This window comes from Protobothrops mucrosquamatus, unplaced genomic scaffold, assembly GCF_001527695.2.
Source record: "Protobothrops mucrosquamatus isolate PMUCROS unplaced genomic scaffold, P.Mucros_1.0 scaffold_243, whole genome shotgun sequence".
NCBI lineage: Eukaryota > Metazoa > Chordata > Lepidosauria > Squamata > Viperidae > Protobothrops > Protobothrops mucrosquamatus.
The window spans coordinates 146,675-166,327 of NW_015386319.1; the positions used below are offsets into that span (position 1 = coordinate 146,675).

Here is a 19,653-nt window from a genome sequence, read left to right on the forward strand (position 1 = left end):
ATGATTGATCACTCAGCAACCATTCAAAATTATGACAGACCCCTCCAAAAGCTACTTTCAACCTGTTTCAAAGTTATGGCCACTGCAGAGCTCCTATGGTCATTTGCCCTTACTACTAACCACAGGGACACTGTAGCACCCGCCTGCCTATCAGTCCCCCCATCTCATTCTGCTGTGTCCCCAAACCCTCCTCCACACCCAGTCACTTACCGTTTGAAAATTTCTAGAGATTTGGACCTCCGGAGGGCAGGCCTCTCCATCTCTTAGCATCCATGGGCTGCAGGTTGCATCCCAGAAGCAGCTGCCATTTTTAGAGTGGCCATAATTTATTGCGTTGCACAAAATGGCAGCTGCTTCCAGGACACAAGCACATGCCCCAGGGATGGAGTGATGTACTCCACTTCCACCTCTCTAATGCAATCTCCACAGTGCTCCAGAAAGACCCAGAGCTTTCTGCAATGCTGCGGAGACCAGATTAGGAAAGCAGGATGGACTACTTCATTCTTGGGGCCCCTGGCTTGTGGCTGCTCAGAAAATGGAGTCCACTCCTAGGATAACAGAATAACAGAGTTGGAAGGGACCTTAGAGGTCTTCTAGACCAACTCCCTGCTCATGCAGGAGATCTTACACCATTTCAGACCAATTGTTATCCAATCTTTTCTTAGAAACCTTCGGTGTTTGAACACCCACAGCCCAACAACCCATTCAGTAAGTCATCCCACCAATTAATTGTTCTGTCAGAAAATTTTTCCTTTGTTCTAGGTTGGTTCTCGATTATTTTCATCCATTACTTCTTGTCCTGCCTTCAGATGCTTTGGAGAATAGGTTGATCTGCTCTTTTTTGTGGCAGCCCCTTTGATATTTGAAATACTGCTATCATGTCATCCCAGTCCTTCTTTTCATTAAACTTGACATAATTCCTGCAACTGTTCTTCATATGTTTTAGCCTTCAGTCTCCTAATCATCTTTGTTGCTCTTCTCTGCATTCTTTCTAGAGTCTTAACATCTTTTTTATATCATGGTGACCAAAACTGGATGCAACATTCCAAGTGTGGTCTTATAAAGGAATTATAAAGTGGTACCAACACTTCAAAGTGATCTTGATTCTATCCCTCTGTTAATGCAGCCTAGGACTGCGTTGGCCTTTTTGGCAGCTGCAGCACACTGCTGGCTTATATTTAAGTGGTTGTCCACTAGGACTCCAAGATCCTCTCATAGTTACTACTGTTGAGCCAGGTATTACCTATTCTATACTTGCAGCGGAAGCTTCCCCAACATGAAGTCCAGAATTCCAGAGATTTTCAAAAGATACGTGCACAATAGATGATGAGGGGTGAGTAAGGGGGGGTGGGGCTCAGCAGGATGGGAAGCAGGCCCAAGTCCTGTGGCGTCCCTTAGGGGTGGGAAGCAGAACATGGGGTGTCTCTGGGTGAGAGAGGCCTTAGGAGGTCCAGAGCAGGCAGGGCTGGGCATTCTGGTCCCCTATCCCTGAAGCACTTCATGCTCTGCTTAATGAATGCTTAAGGGAGAGCACAGGTGGGTATCATTAAGCAAGGAGATCATGCAGTTGCCTCACATAACAACTGTCATAACTTACTACCATAATGGGCAGGCTCCATTATGGTTGGGAGCCGAGGACTCCTGTAAATGAAATAAATTATTCAGAAGTAATATATTCTTCTTTATTGATAATATTATCTGCATAATATTATTATTCTATGGAACATTATATCAGTAATAATATTAATGTAATTAATATTTACATTAATTATGGCCTACTTTTTAAAATGTTCTATTTCTTGATGTGACCCCAACTCTTTTGTAATATGGTTCCCAGCATAAACTTCAAAAGCTTATGCCCTCACCCCAACCAAGGTTTTGTTATCTCTGCTGTAAATCTGCTAAACCTGAATTATTAAGTACAAGACTAGATCTTAATTCCAACAAAAGAAGTAATAATAAACAAGCCTGTTCATTTTCAATATTTAAACTGATCTCTGTCCATCACTTCACCTTTTGGTCCAAACAGGATCCCATAGCATGGTTTGTGGCAATATGGCTGTCCATCATGCTAGAAGGGGGAAAAAAACAGAAGATGAATACATTAATGTAAGACATAAGATCAGCCTCTTTCTGTTAACAATTTTCTATGCATTGTTAACTATTGAACAAAATCAATAGTTTTGTTCCCATCATTATTTTAAATCACTTTATACCTCAAAGCACATTAAGTATAAATCACCTAGTTTACATAAAGACCTACTCTAGAGGAGGTACCCAAAATAAAACAACCTTCTTAGCCTCTGGTATCTATCATACTAAAATATTGACACTTTTTGTTTCAAGACAATTGCAACATAAGATTGCTGCCTGGGTTCTAGCATTCACAGGAGTAAAACTACAAGCCTTTGACCTAATTAAAAGCCATGTCCATTAATAGCAAGTAGTACACTTTGTACCTGAATGCAAAAGCATATCTCACTGATCCCAAATCTCACTGATAAACAATGCAGAACAGTGATCTAACACCTCTCTGTACCTAGAGGGAACATTTAGTCTTCATTGCTTATTCTTTTGGCATGCAGTTGTCTTGCAGTAGCAAAAGGATGCTGTTGATTTTTTAACAGAATCACATAGACTTGGAAAAGTCTTCAGAAGTCATCTGATTTAAACTTGGTGCAGGAAATGCTAAATAGGTTTGAAACAGGTTAGGCAGGGATATGATTGCATTAAAAATTATTACAGAAAATATTTGTGAGAAAAGTGACAAAAATGAGAAGAGACAGGTATAGGGACATGGTGCTAGAAACCAAAATCTCTGTATGTATAGGTCTATGCTGGCTTTGTGTGAGAGAGAGAGGGGGGGGAGGGAGGGAGAGAGAGAGAGAGAGAAATAGGATATATGTAAAAATGTATAAACTGTAAAAAGAACAGCTCCAAACATTTTGGGCATTGGACGCTGACAAAACCCACCTCCTGCCTGTTCTGACCCAGCCTTAGAAAGTAATGAGAAACCACTTACTCACAAGTAAACAAACCCCTTTTATTAAACCAGGCAGGAACAATCTTTGTTCACGCTGGGTAGACAAAACCAAAACAAGCAGTTCCAAAGGAAAGTCTTTTTCCCTTTGAAACAGGGCAGCGACCATTTCTGTTCACATGAGAACTACAGATAACTAGTCTTTCAATGATTAACCAAGCAGAAACAGTACCTGTTCACACCGGTTGAGGCAAATTCACAACCTATTAATTCCCAGCAAGGAGACTCAGTTGGCACCTCAAATACAGAGCAAGTAGTCCCAACTGGGTTTTGACAAAGGAATCTGACTTGATTGATGTATCCTGGAAAACGAATGGTTGTCTGCGACAACAGGCCATTCCCAAACCCCTACTATTTATTTCCCAGCCAGGGAGGAGCTGGGTAACATCTACTTCTTTTCCCTGAGAGCTGGCTTATTGCCTTCCATTGCTCTCCTCTCCTCTCTATGCATCTGGGTCAGGCCCCATCTGTTCCTCCCCGATTCAGTTCAGGCCCCGAAGACAGCTGCCTCTCCACCTGGACTCGGACAAATGGCCATGGCTCTGCATCTGCCTCTGATTCTGCTTCCTCATCAGAGCCTTCCAAAAGTTCTGAAGTTGACCCAGGCTCCTCCTCCATCTCCTCCTCCTCGTCTGACTGTGCTGCTAGCTCTACTGGCAGCCAACGGACCACAACATCACCAGGCTAATTTCCATAGTGGCAATGCAGCCCTTTGTTCTAAGAATTTCTATATCCATAATACAACACATTAGAACTATAAAAAAGTGAAGCCTCCTTTGATTACTTGATTCTCAGTGAATATCTAGACATATCCAAGTAGATTACATGGCTTGCCCCCACTGTCTTCTCAGATTTTTTAACTTGTAAGTTGAATGTACAACCTTAGAATTTCCTGGTAATCTCCATTCCAAAAAGTAACCAGATATGATTATTGTAAGTTTTTATGATCAGCCCAGATCAACTAGGTACATCACCTGGTTTCTAAAAACAGTAGCATATAGTACATTTTATGAACAAAAAACATACACCTCCAAAATATCAGTAAGAAAATGTAGAAATCAGACAACATATATACATTATACTGTTATAGATACACCTGTTTATAAATGAATCAGATGCAGAGTGTATCAGAATATTTGGAAATTACTGTCCAAAAGACATTTAGTAGGGACCAAAGGATACAGTAAGGAGGAAATAGTTGATTATGAATTAAAATATAAAGAATTAATTACAATCAATATGTGGTTTATTTTGTGATGTCAAATATTAATGTGAAATCATGCCAAAACTTGTTTTTCTTCCAGAACTTGTTTCATGTCATCTAGGAGCAAAATATGCAAAAGGCCTGCCAATTCAGTTCCAAAAACACCAGAAGATAAAACCTGAATCCAACTTAATAGATTCCTACCTCAGCATGGCCTCCAGGAATAAGAGTCTTCTTGCAACGCTCACAGCGTAGACAGGGACGGTGCCAATCCTTGCCCAATGAAGTCACCTTCTCAGCTACAATACAGAAGAAAATCCATGTAGTTTAACTTTTTTTATAGGCGTAAATCAATATGCTCACTTGGAGTCAAGGCAGTTGTATATTGTTAAAAATAAGAATCGTAATACTTCATCCTTGTCCTCAACATTGATTTCAGCACCTTCAGAGAATATTACATTCTGAAGTGAATATAGATTTCAACTGTATTTAAAATTCAACAATATGGGATAGACAGCATCACCACCAGGTGGATTTGTAACTGGCTGACAAACCATACTCAACGAGTAGTCCATAATGGTACTACATCTACATGGAGGTAAGTAGTGCAGTACCACCAGATTCCGTCTTAGGCCCAGTACTCTTCAATATCTTCATAAATGACTTAGATGAGGGAATAGAAGGGGAACATCAAATTTGCAGATGACACTAAGCTGCCAGGAATAGCCAACACCCCAGAAGAAAAGCTCAGGATCCAAAAAGATCTTGACAGACTTGAACAATGGGCCCTATCCAATAACATGAAATTTAATGTGGAGAAAAGCAAAGTTTTACACTTAGGCAGGAAAAGCCAAAGATACAAGTACAGATTAGGCAAGACCTGACTCAAAAACAGTAACTGTGAGAGGGACTTTAGAGTCCTAGTGGACGATCACTTAAATATGAGCCAACAGTGCGGCAACAGCCCAAAAAGCTAATACAATCCTTGGTTGTATAAACAGAGGCATAGAATCAAAATCACGTGAAATATTATAAAATCATATCAGGAATAATGCATTCAGTTTTGACCACCACATTATAAAAATATGTTGAGATTTTGGAAAAAGTGCAGAGAAGAGCAACTAAGATGATTAAAGGCCTGGAAAAAATGAACGGTTGCAAGAATTGGGTATGGCTAGTCTAGACAAAAGAAGGACTACGGGTGATATGGCCACAGTATTCCAGTATTTGAGGAGCTGCCACAAAGAGGGGTCAATCTATTTTCCAAAGCATCAGAAGGTAAGACAAGAAACGATGGAAACTAATCAAGGAGAAAAGCAACTTGGAATTAAGGAGAAACTTCCAACATGAGAACAATTAACCAGTGGAACAGCATTCCTTCAGAAGTTGAAGGTACTCCATCACTGGAGGCTTTTAAGAAGAGACTGGACAGACATGTCTGAAATGATATAGGGTCTGCTGCTTGAGCGGGGGATTGGGCTAGAAGACCTCCAAGGTCCCTTCCAGCTCTATTCTGATTGATTGGTTATGCTAAAACAGCATGAAAAAGTTTGGTATAAAACTGAACTTTGGGTTATGCTTGCTAGCCAAATGTACTGAAAGTTACTGATACTATCCTATCATTAGCAGGGTTGCTATTAGTGGCACTGGTTCCGATTCCCCATCCTGTCTGGCCCCTGACTTTTGCATCCATCATTCCTCCTCTGTGTTGACATTGGAACTTTTGGTGATGCCACCTTGTTCTTTGTCTTTTATCATTGATTGTGTAAGAGATGACTACAGAAGGGGAGCACTACAGAAGGAGAGCAGCTGTGAAGTACCACATTAAGGCATCAGTTTCCAGAAATGGCGGGGGGAGAGGGGGGAGACAATGCAGTACAGTTGAAAACTGGTAAGAAACAGAGAGAGAATTTGGATACCACTCCCTAGAATCTCCCAGTGTATATCCATTAGAATAGCAAGGATTAAACAGAACACCTACAGTAGATCCTTCTCACAGTTGCTATTGTTGAGCCAGGTATCACCTATACTATACCTGTGCATATGCATAGGATCTCACTTTTCTCATCACTGAATTGCATGTTTTTGATAAGCTTGTCAGGATCTTTTTGAATCTTGAGTCTGTCTTCCAAAGTCTTAGCTATTCCTCCCATATTGGTATTGTCTGCAAATTTGATGAGTTCTCCTTAAATCCCCTCATTAAACCATTTAGGAAGATGTTGAACAGCACTGGGCCGAAAACAGAACCTTGAGGTATTACATTGCACGCTTCCCTCCATGTACATGTAATTCCATTGAGGACTACATGCTGAGTGCAATTGGTCAACTAGTTGCAAATCTATCTGGTAGATGGTACTGTCTGTTCCACATTGTTCTATCTTATGAAGAAGTAGGCTGTGGTCTATTTTGTCAAATGCCTTACTGAAGTCTAAGTCAACTATGTCCACAGCATTTCCCTAATCCACTAGTTTAGTCACTTAATCAAAGAAGACAATAAAGCTTGTCTGGCATAATCTGTTTTTGACAAACCTATGCTGGCTTCTAGTAATTGTCTTGTTCGTTTCTAGAAACTCACAAACGTGCTGCTTGACTATCTTTTCCAGGATTTTCCCGCTTATTGATGTCAGGCTGGTCTGTAATTTCCTGGATCCACTTTTTTTTTTGCTTTTTGTAGACTGGAAGCACATCAGCTGTTTTACAATCCTCTTTCCCCAGTGCTTCAGAAGCTTTGAAAGATTTTATTCAATAGTTCTGAGATCATGTTTGCCAGTTCCTTAAGAACCTTGGTTTAGTCTGGCAAGATGCTATCTATTGTTTTAAGCAAATAAAAAATTGAACTTTTGTCTGAGTTGTTTCACATCATACCTGGGCTTAGCCTGACTTTAATCCTTGGGTATGTATAACAGTATTATAACAGACAGCATCTTGCCAGACTAAATTCTTACTTCTCTGAGCCTAAAAGACATACACCAGGAGATTCTAGGGAGTGGCTATCTGACCACTTTCTTTTTCCTAACCATCTCCAGGCCATATTGTTTGTCTCTCCCCCTCCCTTGTGCTTCCTCCTTCCTGGGAAACTGCCATTTCACTGTAGTCCTTCACATCTGCTTCTGCTCTGTGGCCATCATTCTTCACAGATTGGTATAGTATGTTCTCTCAGTGAGATTAGCTAAACTTTTAGCCAATGAACAGTTCATTGGTCAATCTTCTATCATCAAGCTTACTTGGCTCATTCTCAGAGAAGCTTCACTGTAGCTTTTGGAACTTAGCAGTAGAGCTCAGAAGCAAGTAATATGCTTGCTCAGCAATGAAGTGCAGTATGAGAATGAATGTACTGCATCTGGAATATAAGTGGGTTGTATCTCATAATGCTTAACTCAGAAATAAACCTGCCTTGTGCTAGTATTTTTACTACTTCGATTCTGCAAGTAGATAGCCATCAACTTTGTAGCTTGTTTCCAAAGGATTGTCCAAAAAATTTCATATTAGAAAGAAGTGGAAAAAAGGCTGGCAATTAACAGGCCCACCTTATCAGACACAGCAGTCTTTGATTTCCGTTGGGCACCAACAAACTTTGGCCATGGAAGCCATGGCTATTGGGAATGTGGGCAAACTGAAGGCCCTTGGGAGATAGGCATGATCAACTGACAATAGGACGCGGCTTCATTCCCAGTAGGACCAGAGACACATCTGACCTGAACTCAGGGCACCCAGCTATGCATCTACCCAGGAGCACCCAATACCCAAATATGGAGAACCAAACAGCAGCACCCCCCAAAAAAGATACCCAAAACAATATGTCAAGAGGGAGTGCAGCTTCAATTTGTCCATCTACATTATTCATTTCCTTCCTGTTTTTCTTTCCTCAACCTTTTTCTTAGTCAATAATAGTCAAGAGGTTATCAATCACGGCACAAACTGATTTTTTTTACCCCTTATAGTATCAATAGATATCTCTCTTCAGAGATGAATAACAAAATTAATAATGCTTGACTGATTACCTCCAAAAATTTCTTGGATCTTCCCTATTAGGCACATCTTCTCAGAGCTGATTTATTTTACTATTATTACTGTTATATTATTGTATATTACTGTTTATTAATCAATAGTCTTTTCCTGGTCCACTCTGAATTGCTTCACTGAACTTGTGTCACCCTGGAATCTATATAATTTCAGCAGCTAAAACTGCCTAAATCCATTTTTTTCATATGCCAATTTCTTCCCTCTCCAAATCCCAAAATCTCCATCTGAATTAAGTCTTCTTTTTCTTCCAGCACATCATCCCCTTTTCAAGTTCCCTTCCTAATGAGAATGTCACTATGTGAATGTAATTGCCTGTCTCCTTTTCCCATGCCAGTTTCCCAGCTTATGCTTATCAAAGGACAAGAACAGTATGCATATCCAGGAGTCCATGTGACACAACAGCAGACTGCATTCTATTTTCTGCATTTTGTTACAATCTACTTGCATTACATGCTTATTATGTGAGTTTCTGCTTGCTATATTGCTTCAAGGAAGCAGTCAGAATTTATTAGATTTGATTGATTAGTCCTTCAACAGCCACAACAGCAACCACCTATACATCAATCATTCAAAGATGTTTATCTTCCATTTCTCATAAACTTCTCTTTGAAAAAAGTCTCAACTGATTACTTTTAGGATGGGAAAAATGCAGTGCATGTACAGCAAAAGAAACTCCTGATATATTTTTTTGTTACCAAGAGTAAAACTTTACTGACAGATCCATATAGGCACAGAAGAAGCAAAGCCAGTTCTAAGGTTTTGGCATGAAGCACAGCATAGTAAAAAAACCCTTTTCCTTCCCCTGGGCCACCCAGTGTCCACTGTCCACCAATCCAGGTTAAACATTTTATTTTGGGAAAACAGTCTGCACTTTTCTAAAGTCTTCAGCATTTGATCTTGGGGTTATGAGAATTTCTCAGGCTGTAAACAGCTCACATAAATTCTTTTTTCCCCTCCCAGCTTCCCACACATTCCAATCATACCCAATCTCACTCCCTTAGCTTCTTGTCAAGTTGTAAGCAGAAAGAAATGCCTTGCGAATCAACCTTGACAGCATGGAATAACCACAGCTATCTACATGTTGAATACAGAAAGCTCTTCATATGAATAGCTGGGGCTGGAGTTTCAGCAAAGGAAACCACAAATCATAATTTTTAGAACTGTGTGTTTGAATAGCACTACAGCCTAACCCATTCTGGTGTCCAGTAAGGGTGAATTCTGGGGCAAACAAGATTTAGAACAGCATGATTGGGACAGGCTGGGATGGGATGGCACTAGAGCAAAGTAAGTATGTGAATGTGGCTGGAATGTTATATTGCTATGATACATCTCAGAGAACAGTAATGATCTCATGTATAAAAAAACCAATACTTTGTATTTTCCACAATAAAATTAGGATAACTCCCTTTTAAAAAATCTACCATTTCCAGATGAAGTGTGCTTCTTTCAACAGAGCTGCAAGATCCATTGTACTTGTGAGATAAATATAGTGCAGGTCCAATGCAAACAGGAGATCTTCAGAAAACTCACCAAAGTAGACTTTCTTGGAGCAGTGTGGACAGACATTGGGCTCTCCAGTGAACGTAGTAATGCTGGAGGCTGAAACAGGTAAGAATGCATTTAATTACACACACACGCACAAGCAAAATTCTGATGACAAGAGCTGCATTAGATGGACATTAGTTCTCTTTGGAAATATACTCTGAACCTGATAATTGATGCCCTGAATCCACCCTACATCTTTTGTGGAAAAGTAAAAAAGCAGAATTACCACTGTACTGAGAAGAAACAAAATAGGAATATCACAGAAGAGTTAAGTGGCCATATTAATTATTTAATATTCTAAGCAAGATTTCTATCACCTATGCATTATAGATCATAGTCCTGTACTATTCAGATCCTAATTAATAAATATTCTTAAGCCAGACTGCTTAATTAAGATTTAAAATATCTTAATTAAGCAGTCTGGCTTAAGAATATTGTGTTGTACTTTAAAATCAATTAGTTTGGTACCACGAAAAATGAATTTCTTCACCTTTATAAATTATCCAAATTGAAACTACATGCATAATTAATTTATTTTGTATATTCCATTCCATATTTTTATTTTTGTATAACATATTCTGGTTTGCTAATCCAGATGTACCTGACTTGCAGGCTGTAGCCCTATCTACTGATTTTTTTTTAATACATGTTTTATTAATTTTCTATTTTCACAAGCAAGTGCTCAATAGACAACGGGATGACTGAGTCCATTAGTAATTCAGTGATACATATAAGTTTTTCCAACTAAGTCCAATGTTACACCTGCCAATACATCCTCTCTTCTTCTGGTAATAACATTTTTTCCGCATTAAGCAAATACAATTCTTATTATTGTTAATAAACATACAAGTGCATATCAACATTTGTTACATTTTTCTAATAATATCAATAATATCAGTTTAAAATATCTTTCCTAGCCAAAGCATATCTTAATTGCATTTGCATTCAATTTCCACTTATTTAATCCATATCCTATTTTTGCTTTTTTTCAATTTTAGTTTCCCATCCATATTCAAAGTATCCCAATCATTTATAATTTCAAAACAAGTTATATTTGGGCAACCAAAATATTCTTAACATATTCTTATTTTCCTTCTCATACCAAGATATAATATTCTAATTACAAATCCTAACTATCTAGTTATAATAATATTTCTATTTCTAACAATCTATTCTTAACCATATTCAAACTTCTAATCAATAATGTAGCATCCCCTCTAATAGGTCAAAGCTTTTGTTTCCTTCAATCTTACTCTAGATTTCTTTCTTTGCCAACTAGCTTTCCAAGTCAGTGCATTTGGATTATCAAATAATTCTTCCTCTATTTTTATATATATTATTTGGAACAAAAGAAACAATTTAGTTAAATATTTTTGGAAGAGTTAGCCCGTTTAAACCGCCTCCCTCCTTCTCTGGTTCCCCACAGTTCTATTAACGGCTTTATCTTCCATTCTATCAGCTCTCCTTCCTTGTCATCCAGTATGTTCTGAAACCTTAATTTATAAAATGTCTTTTCTGTTTCCAGTATTATCGTTATATCTTCTGAGTTTTCATTTATCTGAATCTGGTTGTTTGTTTCCTCTTTTGGATCCTCAATATTTGTGTCATCATTCTCTAGTTTTCCTTCTATTTTCTGAGTTGCTGGTTCCTTCTCTGTAGTTGTCTTCTGACTGCGTAGATTTGAATTAAAAATTGTTCTTTTATCTCCTTTGTGTTATTAGTAACCTGCTCACAAGCTAAAATAATTGTTTTTTGTATTAATTTCAACATGGAGAGAATTTCTTTCTGTGTTTCGTCAGTATTTTCTTGGTGACATGGCAAGTTAAGGCTGCAGATGTTAAAGATGATGTTTTACTATTTACTGCTATGAATCATCCATTTTATTTTATTTTATTTTATTTTATTTTTATAAGTAGCCTTTATAGATTTATCCAGCCGACTGTCTATTCCTGAATCTCCCCTAAGCAGATATAAGTAAAGTTCAAATTTCTCTGTCCAGTAAAAAAAATATGTCTTTTCTGTCCAGGGAGAAAGAAGAATCATTGAGGATTGTTTAACAATTAAGATTTGTTATCCAAAGTGTTCCATGTATTTCTTCTACAAAAAAAAATAAATCCATAATGCAGTTCTGAGAGTCAGTATTTATGTTCAGAGTTCAGACAGGCCAAATTTAAAATGTTTATCATCTCTGCCACATAGATAAGCAACCCCCAAGCCTACTCCCTTTTTCTCTACTGTAATTCTCAGTAACAAAATACTGGTAGTTCCAAGGCCAGCCAAAGTCTTATCTAGTTCTGGGCTTCAAGCCAGATTTCCTTTAGGCGTAAATAAGTTGTAGTGCTGTGATTCCCCACTAGATGTCATCAACACCACTTTTCCGGGTTTAGCTCCAAAACTTATACGATAACTTTTCAAGTCTTTTTCTTTAAAAAAATAAAAAGGTCTTAAAAACACTTTTAGTCCTCAAATGTTCAAGCTGTAAATATATTTTAATTCCAGATAAGTCTTACAAGTTTCGCCTGTATCCCCAAGTATTAATTCACCGCTTTTCTTTTCTGAGGAAGTGGGGTGGAAATTCCCTTTCCCTCTTTCATCGAGGGAAGTGCTTTGGGCAGATTTTCAGGAAGAGGTCTTAAAATCATGAAGAAAGGATCAGATCTCACCCAGTTTCATCCACATTGCGGTTTTTTTGTAAAAAAAAAAAAAAAGTACTGGAACTCACACATCATACAACCCGCCTTGCCTTACCCTACAAGATTTATCTTTGTAGTTAAAAAAAAAACCCTTCAATTTTTAATGTAATCTAAAAGACTAGGATTTTGTTCAAGGTAAGTTAATACTAGTATTAATGTTACCATGTACTGTGTGGCTTTAAATTACAAGAAGGCATTTTATTAAACTTTTGGGACATTTACCACTGGCATACCCATTTAGTTTAATGAGTGGAAATGTCAACTTTCTATGTGAATGAAATTGGCCCAATAAAACAAAATTTGGTTGCTTGTAAAAGATTGAATTATTTTTAAGAAGTTGTCAAACAAGGTGGAAAAATTTATATTTGGACTTTAATATGGATATATTAATATGGATATTAAAGTTGAAACTTTGTCAGTGAACAGATTACTTTTAATTTACCTTTAAGTTAAACCCAATTTAATAAATAGATCTGATTAAACCTCATACTGTAGGTCTACTTTTACATCCGATCAATACATAATATATATTATTAATAATAATATCTCCAAATCACAAGACATTGTCTTTATTCTTATTCTTCCCCTCTGCAGTTTGAATATAAAGTATAAAAGACTAAAAAGAGATTTTTGTAGACATCCCAGCCTTTGAACTACCCAAGGAACTGAAACAGCAAAGTTTCACTGTCAGGCAAGCTTCCACGCCAGCTGCTTTTCTTTCCTGTCGCTTCACCTCTTTTTAACCTCACGCCTCACCTTCTGTAAGGGAAGGCAAAAGGCTCACTCACCCTCTCATGAAAGATGGCCTCCATGTTTATTCCGGGGAGGGGGCGGGAGGGAAAACCAAGGCCTGCTGGGTTGGGCCTGCCTGGGCCTGGCCTGGGGACAGGGAGGTGTGTGCGGGGATGCTTCTCATAGCTGAGGAGTGGGGCTGAGGGGAGGACCAGCCAAGGTGAGAGGGCAGCGGGGGGAGGGGGGAGCAAGATGATGCTTGGCAGAGCTCCGAGAGAAGGAACTGAGCCTCCCTTTCAGGGCTGGAGGTGCCTGTCAAGCTGGAGGAGGTAGCAGGAGCCTGGTGGTATCGTGAGAGACCACTACCAATTAGCGATCCCGACTCAGTGCACACACTTATGGGCTTCCATAGGCCTGTGGCTGTCTTGGGTCATTTCCTGTGCTGGCGTCTCCAAGGACCCAGAGACTTCAGCTAAGCTCCCTCGGGGTTAGGCTTTAGGGGCTTTCACTTCAGTGTGGGCCCTTGAGGGTACGGATCTTTGGATGGGCTCTTCCCGGAAGAGCAGAGTCTGGGAGCCTGCAGTTCGTAGGAAAAGGGCTGGAAGGTAGTGGTCCTGGGCCACTCGTGACTGAGACTCCCGAACATGACAGCTGACATTCCTGCACTCCTGTGGCATTTCAGAGAGTCAGGCCAGGATGAGATTTCTCTAGGAGGAAACTGAACTACAGTTAACTACAGCTTTGGAAGAAGGACTAAATGCAACAGGGGCAAATTGTCTGTGGGAATAAAGTGGTTGGGAGAATCCAAGAACATGGTGGTGAATAGCCGGAAAAATAGAAGCAGGTTATCTAATGACTACCATCAAAATCAGTCCAAATTACAGCATTCTGGAAAGGAAAATCCAAAGACTGGCAAAAATGGAGTTGAGAGATGGTCCAGCAGATGTATTTATATGTTAATGTGTTAGGATGATCTCAAGTTACCATTTTTGTTAATTTTTAAAAGGCTGTATTTGCCAAGTATATTTTCTTATGTGTTTCCCACCGGTACCATCGGCTTCCACACCACATGGTCTGACCTAGCCAATCAAGCCACACTCTGGCTGTAGTGCTCTGGCGCCTCATGGCTCCTCCTAGAGGAGGCAGACAGTGCCAGAGGGGACCCCTCTCGCACCATGCAGCCAGCAGGGCCTTTTCAAAAACAAACAAGGATAGGAAGGGCAACAATAGGAAAAGAATGCAACTCTGGAAAATCCATTGAAAAAAGGTGCCAGAACTGTGTTCCGGGGTGTTCTATAACAAAAAAAGCCCTGCATGTTGCTGTAAGGTTGCTTGGTAGTGCTTGTTGACTTTCATTGTCCGCAGCCAGTCTTTCCTCCGGCAGTTTGGAGGGCTTCCTCGGATCGAACAGGGGCTGCCACCACCCCACGATCAATGAGAGTCCCCTCCTTGCTTGCCGCCTCTACGGGGCGGCTTTCGACCCTTTCCAGGGTTTCCCAGTGGAGAGAAACCAGACATGAAAGACGGAATCCGTCTTCCTGTGTCTGCATCACAGCAAGGTCTCAAGCGGAAGCCCGAAATTCTTGTAGCAATTTTTCTGGTTCCTTGCATTTTAGTGGACATTATCCACACATTTTAAAAAATATATTCCTTAGTGTACACTTTGGTTTGTAACAGAAAGTTGGAAAATTTAGATCTGTCCCCAATTCCAGACTGTTTATTATATTCTGAAACACATTCAGTTCTGACTAAGGGCATATCTGGATTTATTATTTAAGTTGTTCCTGCCCTATAGTCAAGCTGACTTGACTCAAAGCTGATTTAATAAAATGCTGTTCAGGCATAGACACTGTGGGGTCCTTGGTGCTCTCTGAGCTTGGTTGTTTTCTTGGAGATGTTTCATTACCAAACTAGGTAATGTCATCAGCACTCAGCAAGAAAACAACCAAGCTCAAAGAGCACCAAGGATCCCATAGTTCAACCTTCGGCTACAAATATTCTCTTCTATTAAGACACCTGTGAGTTATTCAATCTGGACAGTAAGCTAACTCTGTCAACCCATGGAAGAGTTTGCTGTTGCTATGTCTTCCCAGGTTTCTTTGCTAGGAAAGCAACTGCACTTCACTTTCTGTTGTATGGTGCGAACTTATACAGTTTTTGTTTGCATATACTTTTGTTTTGGTACAGTTTTATATGTATGAATATATACTACATATATAGAGAGTTAAACTGAATTTTATATAAACAGTCAAAATATCAAAATGAATGTTCATGCAAACACAAAAGTAAAAAAAAATACCCAAGAAAATTACCCAGGAAATTTCTCCTTCGTTCCAGGTTGCTTCTCTCCTTGGTCAGTTTCCAACCGTTTTTTCTCGTCCTTTCATTTGGTGCTTTGATGAACAACCTGCCCCCCTCTGCCTTGTGGCAGCCCCTCAGATACTGGAACACTGCTATCATGTCTCCCCTATTTCTTCTTTTCCTTAGACTAGCCAGACCCAAATCTTGTAGCCGTTCTTTGTATGTTTTAGTCTCCAGGCCCCTGATCATCTTAATTGCTCTTCTTTGAATTTTTTCCAAACTCTCAACATCTTTTTTGTAGTATTGTGCCCAAAATTGGCTGCAGTATTCTAGGTGTGGTCTTACTAGGGCTTTATAAACTGGTAATAGTACTTCTCGTGATCTTGATTCTATGCCTCTGTTTATACAACCCAAAATTTTGTTAGCTTTTTTGGTTGCTGCTGCACACTGCTGGCTCATAGTCAAGTGATCGTCCACTAGGACTCCAAGGTCCCTCTCACAATTACTGTTTTTGAGCCAGGTCTCGCCCAATCTGTATTTGTGCCTTTGGTTTTTCCTGCCTAAGTATAAGACTTGCTTTTCTCCACATTGAAACTCATTTTGTTGGATAGAGCCCATTGTTCAAGTTGGTCAAGATCTTTTTGGATCCTTTGTTTGTCTTCTGGGGTGTTGACTACTCCTGCTAGTTTGGTGTCCTCTTCTATTCTCTCATCTAAGTCATTGATGAAGATATTGAAGAGTACTGGGCCTAAGATGGAATCTTGTGGTACCCCACTGCTTACTTCTCTCCATGTGGATGTAGTGACATTGAGGACTAGTTTTGACAAGCCTGTGCTGGCTACTAGTTATGATTTTGTTTGCTTCTAGTTGTTCGCAGATCTGTTTTTTGATAATCTTTTCTAGGATTTTCCCAGGTATTGATGTTAAACTGATTGGTCTATAGTTTCCTGGGTCCATTTTTTTCCTTTCTTGAAGATGGGGATCACATCATCCCTTTTCCAATCCTCTAGTACAGTGATGGCAAAACCTTTAGAGACCAAGTGCCCAAAAACTGGCCCTGCCTCTGCTCCATCCCTTGCCCCGCCCCCACTCTGCCCCCCCATCCCCCGCCCCGCCTGCCCACAGGACCACTCACTGCCTCCAGGCCCCGCCGCAGATTGCCCAGGCCGCCCAGCAGCGCTATGGTGGCCACACCCTCTGCCTGCGCCCTGCAGCATCAACTGCATGATGGGGTGTGAGGGCAGAGTCTTGTCTACGCTGCCTGGCTGCCATGTCCTTGGCTGTGCTGCTCCGTGTGGGCCACGCTCGGGGCCGACTCTCCTTCAGGGGGGCTTCTGGAGAGGAGGTTGCGGGAGGAGGCAAGGCTGGGGCAACGGCACGTGTGCCCACAGAGGGGGCTCCGAGTGCCAATTCTGGCACCCGTGCCATAGGTTCGCCACCACTGCTCTAGTACTTCCCCGGTGCTCCAGGATTTATGGAGGATATGATGCAACGGTTCTGAGATAACCTCTGCCAGCTCTTTCAGAACTCTGGGATGTAGCCTGACGGGTCCCGGTGATTTATATTCATCAAGGTTGGATAGATGCTCCCTTACCATTTTCTTGCTTATTTTAAATTTGTCCTTTTTGTCTTTTAGTTTGTTAGTGAGTTCTTTGTGCAGCCATGCTGCTTTCTTCTTGGATTTCTTGTTGTTCTTTCTCAGTGGTATTGTGCTTGTGATCATATTTTTCAGGGTTTCCCACACTTCCTGGGCTGTTTTCCCCTTTAGGATTTTCATCCATGGGATTTTTCCTAGGTTCTCTCTTAGTTTGTTAAAGTCGGCTCTTTTGAAATTTGGGACCTTGGTTGGATTGTTTTCTATTGCTGGTGTTTGCATTATATTAAATTCTAGTATGACGTGGTCACTTTCACCCAGGGTTCCGGTAATTTCGATTCCCTCTATCACTTCTTCTCTGTTTGTAAGGATTAAGTCCAGTATAGCTTTACGTCTAGTTTCCTCCTCCACCTTTTGAGTGACAAAGTTGTTGGCTAGGTTGGTTAGGAATCTGTTTGATCTCCCGCTCACTGCAGAGTTTGTCTCCCAGTTGATATCTGGGTAGTTGAAGTCTCCCATTACTACTGTGGTGTGCTTCCTGCATGCATTTGTTAGTTGGTTGGCAAAGAGTTCGTCTATTTCATCTGGTTGGTTGGGCGGTCTGTAATAAGCACCTATGGCAATGTCACTTTTGCTTTCTCCATATACTTTCTGGAGAGATTTTGTCTTGGGTCATGTGCATTTCTGCAGATATGTAGTGTTCTCTTACATATAGTGCAACTTCCCCTCCTCTTTTTATAGACCTGTTTCTTTTGAATAACTTGTATCCATCCATCTGTCCATTCTATTCATGGGTTTCATCCCACCAGGTTTCCGTAATGCCAACTATGTTCTAGTTCACCCTGTTTGTTCCCCAAGCTTTGAGTGTTTGTGTATAAGCATTTAAGATTTTTATGCCTGTCTATGGGGGTGTTTCATCTGTCTCCTGGATGTTGTTTGAGTTCTTCTTTTTTTCATCTCTGCATTGTTTGATTTGCTTTCTTGGAATTTGTGATTGGTTTTGGGTTCCAGAGTTTCTAGAGGTTGGTCGCCCTCCCCCCCTCAGTTTTAGTTTAAAGGCCTCCTGATGAGTTGGGTCAGTCTTTTTCCAAGTACATTTTTGCCTGTTTTCGTGAGTGTAGCCCATCTCTTGCCAATAGTTCTTTGTGTAGGAAGTGCAGTCTATGATCCAGGAAACCAAAGTTTTCTTGGCGACACCAACCCTTTAGCCAATGGTTTATTTTTAAAATTCTTTTTTCCCTCAGTGGGTGTTGGCCTTTCTTTGGGAGAACTGAAGAGAACACTACTTGTGCTCCTAGCTTCTTGACTTCATTGCCTAGATGTTTGTAGTCCCTCACTATTGTACTCAGGTTGTTTGTTGTGTTGTTCATCCCAGTGTGGTGGAGGAGGAAGGGGTAGTAGTCTGTGGGCCTAATTATTTTGGTTAGTTTCACAGCCATATCTTTGATTTTTGCTCCAGGGAGACAGCATACCTCCCTGGATTGTATGTCTGGTCTGCAGATGGATGGTTTTGTTCCTTTGAGAATGGAGTCTCCTATTAACAACGCTCTCCTTTCTTTTTTTGGGCGGTGTGTGCAGTCTGGGGTGTTTTTCTGTTTATCTCAGGTGTGTTGGTTAATGTGGCTTTTTTGGGATGTTTGGAGTGAGTTTTTTAGGGTTATTTGAGGTGACCTTTTTAGGGATATTTGAAGTTGTCTTTTGGTTAGGTGTCTGCACATCTTCTTTGAGGGGGGGGTTGTGGGTCTGCGTGTTTCCGTTTAAGGGAAGGAATCGATTGGTCAATTCTAGTGGGGCTGTTTCTGGTTGAGAAGGATTGGGCAAAAGGGGTTTGTTTGTTGCATACTGTTTTTTTTCATTGGGAGTTGCATTTATCATTACTGGGTAGAATTTCTGTGATTAAGATGAATATTTTACCAAAGATGCTCTTCCTGTTTCAAACATTATCAATACTTGCAACTGATACTCCATTTAAACAATGACAGAGGGATATCTCTAAGTTTATATGGCAGGGGAAAAAACTGAGAATTAGATATAAATTATTACAAGATGCTAAGGAAAGAGGGGGTTTGATTTGAAATTGTACTTTAATGCTTGTTGTTTGGTTTCGCTAAAAGAATGCGTGAACCTTCAGAATAAGAGGTTATTGGACTTATTGGAATTAAGGTTTAGTTGGCATGGTTACCTGTGATTTGACAAAGTTAAAGTAAATGTTGATTTTAATAATCATTTTACTAGGCGTGTCATTTTGAGAGTTTGGAATAAATATAAAACAAGGTTCTCTATGAATGTGCCACTTTGTGTCTCCCCACAAGAAGTCTTTTTTATCGTTGATTCCAAAGGAGGGTCAGGATTTGACTCAACCTAAGAATTATAGACCTATATCTTTATTGAATACAGATTATAAGATTTTTTCAAAAGTATTGGCAAATAGATTAATGCAAGTGCTGAGGCAATTGATTCATAGTGATCAATCTGGATTTATAACTGGAAGATATATGAAGTACAATGTAAGACAAATTAT

General features: G+C 40.0%; 1 protein-coding gene across 1 annotated transcript in view; it reads right to left on the reverse strand.

Moving 5' to 3' along the window:
- Window positions 1-19,653, reverse strand: part of CRIP2 (cysteine rich protein 2) — a 106,539-nt gene that overhangs the window by 9,885 nt on the left and 77,001 nt on the right. The window contains exons 5-7 of the mRNA XM_015830401.1: window positions 9,798-9,866; window positions 4,449-4,543; window positions 2,014-2,071 (exon numbers count right to left, since the gene is read on the reverse strand). Coding sequence (XP_015685887.1) covers window positions 2,014-2,071; window positions 4,449-4,543; window positions 9,798-9,866 — 222 coding nt within the window. The remainder of the gene's footprint in view (window positions 1-2,013; window positions 2,072-4,448; window positions 4,544-9,797; window positions 9,867-19,653) is intronic.